Source organism: Hydra vulgaris, chromosome 08 (assembly GCF_038396675.1).
Source record: "Hydra vulgaris chromosome 08, alternate assembly HydraT2T_AEP".
In the NCBI taxonomy this organism is placed as follows: Eukaryota; Metazoa; Cnidaria; class Hydrozoa; order Anthoathecata; family Hydridae; genus Hydra; species Hydra vulgaris.
Genome location: NC_088927.1, coordinates 61,300,704 through 61,307,505, shown reverse-complemented (window position 1 = coordinate 61,307,505; position 6,802 = coordinate 61,300,704). Strand labels below are relative to the sequence as shown.

General features: G+C 31.3%; 1 protein-coding gene across 1 annotated transcript; it reads right to left on the bottom strand.

Annotated features, from left to right (window-relative positions):
- Positions 1-5,575: 5,575 nt before the first annotated feature.
- Positions 5,576-6,235, bottom strand: LOC136083522 (uncharacterized). Its single transcript, XM_065802925.1, has one exon. It carries the CDS (start codon positions 6,233-6,235, stop codon positions 5,576-5,578), a length of 660 nt encoding a protein of 219 aa, XP_065658997.1.
- Positions 6,236-6,802: the final 567 nt, after the last annotated feature.

Below are 6,802 nucleotides of genomic sequence, written 5' to 3'. Positions count from 1 at the left end.
AGAATGTTTATGGCAAACTACATTTGAAAAAATCTCATGCACATTATTACCAGGTTCAAACACAAATGTTTGTGTGCAAAGTAAAGTTTTGCGATTACTTTGTTTGGACCAAAGCAAGTTCTCACTTGGAAAGAATATACCCTGATGAGGTTTAACTTAATTTATAAATTTTATTTTATGTTGTTATTTATATTTTTAAAATAAATGAAACTAATTTAAAGGTCTTCCGGAATGAAATTTTGCTTAAATCGCAACTATTCTTTGAAAAGGCAATCCTACCAGAAATGATTGGAGCCATTCATTCGAGGGCGCAACCTTCCTTACTCGAAAAGTTTAATACAACTACATCAGAAGTTGAAGCGGCTTTTTCTTGCACATCAGTAGTTGAAGCAGATATTTTTAGTACATCAGTTGGTGAAGCCACTATTTCTAGTACATCAGTAGTTGAAGCCGCTATTTCCACTACAATGGACCCCGATTGCAACATCGAACTATTCTGATTATGTCAAACGCCCTATGATGATTTGTATAATTATATTGGATGTGATCATGCAAGCTTCAATTACAAATGGTGTCACTATGAGTGTGTTAAATCTAAGTCTCCACCTAAGGGAGCATGGTTTGTCCCGAGTGTCGTAATTTGCCACAGTATAAAAAGACAGTTGGGTCAAGCAAAAGTAAGTGACTCATAAATGACTAGATTAACATTAAAAAATGTATATATTAATATATTTATGTCACCCTTGTTATATTTTTAAATAATATAGTATATTTTACTAACATATTGAAACGGTATGACATAATTTCCGTATTAATCAAAACGTACGATTGATTTGCAACAAACAAACGTACGATTGATTTGTGTATTTGTATCTTGCTAATCCAATCACTCTTTCTACATTGATTCTCGAATGGGCGATTTTTCTAGTACTTTCGACATCAACAGCTGATAGCTGCTTCTTTCCTCTTGTAAAGGCTGGGATTTTAACCTCAGCACACATAAGACCAACAGAGTCGGCTATGTTAAAACCTCGGTCAGCTAGCACTACATCTCCAGGGTTGAGCTTCTCAAGGAGCCCACATTGTTCGGTGATAAGTTAATCGCACACAGGTGTTATGACTTTTATAGTTGCTCCATGTTTGTGCTCTGGCCAAAAGATTTGAGGGTTTTTCAATAAAAATTTCAAAACAGTCTATGATGACAGCTATCTTAAGCCCAAAGTTTTGTCTTGACGATAATGGCATGGATTGTTGTAATTCTTTTCTTTCCGGCCAGAAAATCAGAGGTTTCATACGAACATATAATATGTGCAAAATAATCTTGAAAGTTATTGACGCAACGGAATAGGAAATGTCAAACCGAAATGCTAAGTCTTGTAATGGGGCTCCATTACAAGACTTAGCATTTCGCGAAAGCGCTGTTAATGAAATATATGCTTCGACATGCTGAAATAAAGCCAATAACACTTTGCTACTGGGTAAGCCTGTGTAATAAAGAACTTTCTCATCATCGGTAAAACACTCAATTGTTATTTGAAACGATAAGAGCTTTTCCTTCAAATTAATGTTTTCACTTAGAATTCGCCTATAATCTTTCGTCAGGAATTCGCTTTCATTATGTTGCGCTTCATCAATCGTAAGGAATTTGATTCCATTACTTTGCTTCTTAGCAACAGAACCTTTCAACTAAAAAGTGCATATTTTTTTAGGTTTTGCAATTGGATCGCTGATTGAAACCTCGCTAGTTGTTTCACTGGCAGCTCCCTCTGCAAAATTTAGCAAATCCTCTGCGGCAGCATACTGGTTGTTTTTTTTCATCTCTATTTTGCGCGCGAAAATATCTGAAAATAACGTAAACCTGTGAGTTAAGGAATGTCAATGTTGAAGTTAAACAGTTGACAATAAAGTTGTCGTAAGAGAATGTGGACTAACACTTCGCTTAAAGCGTTACTTTATTTACTTTAAATTAGTATAAAATATTTTTGAAATTGACTGTGTAATTTTTTATAATAACAATGTAATGCTTTACAAAAGTTACGCAACACCATTTTAGTCCACTAACCTATAAAGCCCGTACCTTGCAACTTTTGAGGTTTTGGGGAGAGTGGAGGTGCCTGTGTTTTTATCGTGTGGTTGCCTTTCTGATGCAGACAACAATAAACTAGGAACCCAATCTGGGTTGGTAACATTATATAATGCAGATGGTTTACCTATAAATAATAAATATGGCGTAAATATTAAGAACATATATATTGTACATATATAGAACTTTACAAGTAACATAATATGGCAGAATTCTATCAATTTCATACCTGAAATAAAGTGAGCAGAGCATACTTTCGAGAATTTGGTAGGTTCTTTTTGCCTATTAACTGCTGCAATCCATTTACAGCGCCTCTTAGATGACAACTCTTGGGTTTTACTACCATGATGCCTAATAATAGTGGGGAAGCTATGGAAAGACATTTTGCCACGGTCTGCTTTACTTGAGCAACCGTTGACAAAACAAGTACTTGGCATAGTTTTGCTAACAAGGATAAAATAATTTATAGTTTCTATAAAAAAAACACAATGTTTATGCACATGTTTTATAACAATCTTTTTTAAATGTATAATGAAAATAAATAAAAAATATTCTATAATTAAAAAATCTTATAATTTAAACTTTTATTTCACCTATTAAATTCGAATTAGAGAAGTTGTATTTTATATAGTACACAATTCTAAAAGAAGTTGTCATGTATATTATTTTAAACGTGCTAGCCCAGCATTTTTTGTCAATTTGAGCATATTTTTAAGGTGTATTTGAAAATTGATTTCTTAAAAATCCAGATAACTTAAAACGTTCAGAATCATGTTTGTTTATAGTATCAACAAAAGGTTATGTTGTTAAGTCATTATTGAGATTAATTATTAAGTTCCAGTCGTTTGCATTCATCGTTGAATTCAATGAAATCATTAAAAATCTGCACATGTTCAACACACTTTACTTTCAGTGATATATAGAATTGTACATAAGGCCCACAACTAACAACATCTTTAAATAAAAAAGAGTCACCTCTTCTGAGAAAATCATTGCACGTTTATCAATGAAATGAAAAAGATCTTCTAAACATTATTGTTTGAATGGATACATATAATCCTTGAAAATGTTTTAATACTTACAGATTTACTATAGATTTACCAATAGAAGTCATTGAAATGTTGCAACTTATTTCAAAAAAAATTTTAATTTGATTTGTGCCTTTTTCTACATATCTTAAAGCTAATGTAGATCTTCCAATGAATTTCGTCTACTATATATACTTTTATTTCCAGTAGAATTCAATGTAAAGAACGGCTAATTAAAAACACTGCTTTTAAGCAAGCTTTTAAAGTCAATTTTTATCAATTAGTTACTAATTGATAAAAATATATATATATATATATATATATATATATATATATATATATATATATATATATATATATATATAAAAGAATTGTATGTGTTATAATACTTAACAGAAGATCTTAAAAATGTAAAACACAAATAATTTAGTCTATTTTTGAATGGTTTGAAGTACTTTATGTTCAGTTTACTTAATTGCACATTACTTAAAACACACTTTTGAAAACAAGTTATTTAATAGAGTTTTATTTTAAGCAAAAATAAATTAATTATATCGTGAGATAGAGAATCAAATTCTACATAAATTTACTCAAAAAAAACCTTTAAAAATTTATCCACTACAAGATATGTTATCTAAATAGTTGTAATTAAATACGTTATGTCAATAAACGTTCGCTTTGTTTACTTTATTTGCCATACAGTATGGCGGCCGCGAATTTTAACGTCACGTTATAGAATACCATCAATATTTAATCGACCAACTAGAATCACAAGTCATTCATCATCAATAATTGATAAAATTTTAACAACCGATTTTTTTTCATAAGTCGCTTAAAAATGGAATTATAAAAACCGATGTTTCCAATAACTTTTTTTCTATATTTGTTAATTTAAAAAAAGAAAAGCAGGGCAAGGTTTTTATAAAAAAACGTCTAATCGACAATAATATTTTAAGTTCTTTCAGAGAACAATTTTCGCTCATAGATTGGGATTATATTAACTTTAATGATAATATCAACATAATCTACGACAATTTTTTCAAAACTTTTTACCAAATGTACGATTCTAATTTTCCTTTAGTTTAAATAGATTTAAGCGATAAAGAAATATCAACTCCTTGAATTACTAAAGGTCTCGGAAAATCGTCAAAAATGTGAGAAAGGTAGTAAAGGTCCGTTAGCGGTGCGGCGGAATTTTTTTCCGTACACCATTGGCAGTATCATTTTAACCGTTAACAATAAATAGCCGATTATTTTGTTGTCGAAACATTTAAAAATGGTGGGTTTAATTAACAGGATAAAAACGGGATTTGCAATTAAATTAAAACCGATATAAGTTGAAGTTAAAATTTACATATAAACACTTTTCTAGACAACCTTATATAATAATAATATAAATTAAAGTTTAGAATATTTATTAGTTGACTGATTTACTTAAATTTTTTATTAAAATTTCTATTCCAGTTTGGTCTCCGTATATGAAAGGAGATTGTGATGCTATTGAAAGAATGCAACATAGAGCAACAAAACTTGTACCTTCAATAAGTAACCTTACATATGAGGACCGACTTGTTTCTTTAGGCTCAACTAATTTAAATGTAAGAAGAGAAAAGGTGACTTGAATCAATTAAATAAATTTGTTCATGGCATTGAAAATATAGATTTCAATATAAGTTTTTCATTTGTAAACAACAACTTGAGAAGTAACTGTTGTAAATATTACAAAGAATTTGCTCGACTTCCAATAAGAGAACACTACTTTTTCAACAAAATTGCGAATCTGTGGAACTCGCTTCCAAATGAAGTGGTAACAGCACAATTGTTTAAACATTTTAAGTCGTTCTTGATTGCTGGTTGAGGAGCAATCAAGCATAACAGCTGTCAAAGTGTGTAAGACAGCACACTCACTGGCTTTCCCAGCACAGCAAAATCTACTACTACTACTACTACTACATACTGTATGACAGTATAATACTACAATAAAGTATGTATGTAACATATAAGTTATATACCTAGTAGTACCAATTGAAGTGCGAAATTTTAATTCAGTAAAAAAATTTAAGAGAACATGTTTTTAATGCAAGAACAAATGTAATATATACATATTATATGCATGTTATGTTTTAGTTAAAATGCTAAAGTACACATTAATAAAGAGAGTCCTCGAAATAACCCCCTTTTGCCCGTATGCACGCCTCCAGTCTTGGACGCCATTCCTCGATTGATTTACGCACGGTATCCATGGATAAAGCATCCCATTCTCTGAGAAGTGATCCAATGGAATAAGATCTGGTGATGCTGACGGCCAGGCATCCGTAGAGATAAAATCGGGCACATTGGTTGTCAACCACCTCTGTGTTGTCTTCGCTTTGTGCGAAGGGGCACTGTCTTGTTGGAATGACCATTGTTCCCCATTGAACAACGAGTCATTTAAAGGTTTTACCACCTGCTCTAAAATGTCCTCCTAATAATTTTTTGCTTTTGTTTTTACTCCCAACTCACAAAAATGCAATGGGGTTTTGCCCATTGCACTAACCCCCGCCCAAACCATAACTTGTTCAGGATAGTGGCGTCTGGTGACATATCCAACATGGTGAGGTAATTCTGCACGACTTTTCGCGTAGACGCGATCATTTTGTCGATTAAATTTGGCCTCTATGGTGAAATATTTTTCGTCTGTGAATAAAATTCTGTTAACAGCAGCCGGCCCATATCGAGCAAGAAGTTGAGCACATTTCTCACGTCTTCCTTTGATGTTGGCGGCTGTAAGATAGTGACATGTTTTAATTTTTAATGCCCGTACCTTAAGGTCTTCTTTCAAGGCTCTGTTAATGGTCATACTACTCACATTCATTTGAAGGGCAAGTTTTTTTTGATTCCGTCTAAGATTGCAACGAATTCGAGCTTTAAGCGCTGCAAGCATTTTGGGGGTACGTGCAGTGCGTTGCCTGCCACCACCATAACGTTTTTTGACAGAACCACTATCATTATATCGCTTAATAGTACGATAGACAAAATCCTTTGATATTCCTTTATGCTGCAGCATTTTGAAAATCTGATACGGTTTTCTCTTCTCGTCTAATAATGCTATAACTGCACAGCCTTTTCCTTCCATACTATCCATTATGAAAAAATCTACAAATAAATTTTTAAATTCCAGGAACCTATTCTAACAATACAAATAAATGCGGGAACTATATAAAAAGCACATGCCTGTTAACATGACAAGTTTGAACAAACTTCGCACTTCAATTGGTACTACAGGGTACATACAGTCTGTATATATGAGTATATTGTATGTATATAACTATATGTATGTAGGTATGTATTCATGTATATATGTATGTTTGTATTTATGTATGTATGTACGTACGTATGTATGTATGTATATATGTAACCTTTTTGTATGGTTTTTTCATATATGGTTATAATTTAAACTTTATGGTTATAAATTATAATATAACTTATAATGTTAATATAAATTATATTATATAATAACTTATAACCATAAAGTTTATAGTTATATTGTAACCATATATAAAAAAACCATATAAAAAAGTTATACTTAAGTGTAACCTCTTTATGTGGTTAAACATATTTTTAAATAAAAAAGAAATCCTATAATATGTACAATTGCTATTATAAATATTGTTATATACTATATTGATATATTAATAATATTTGAAATAAT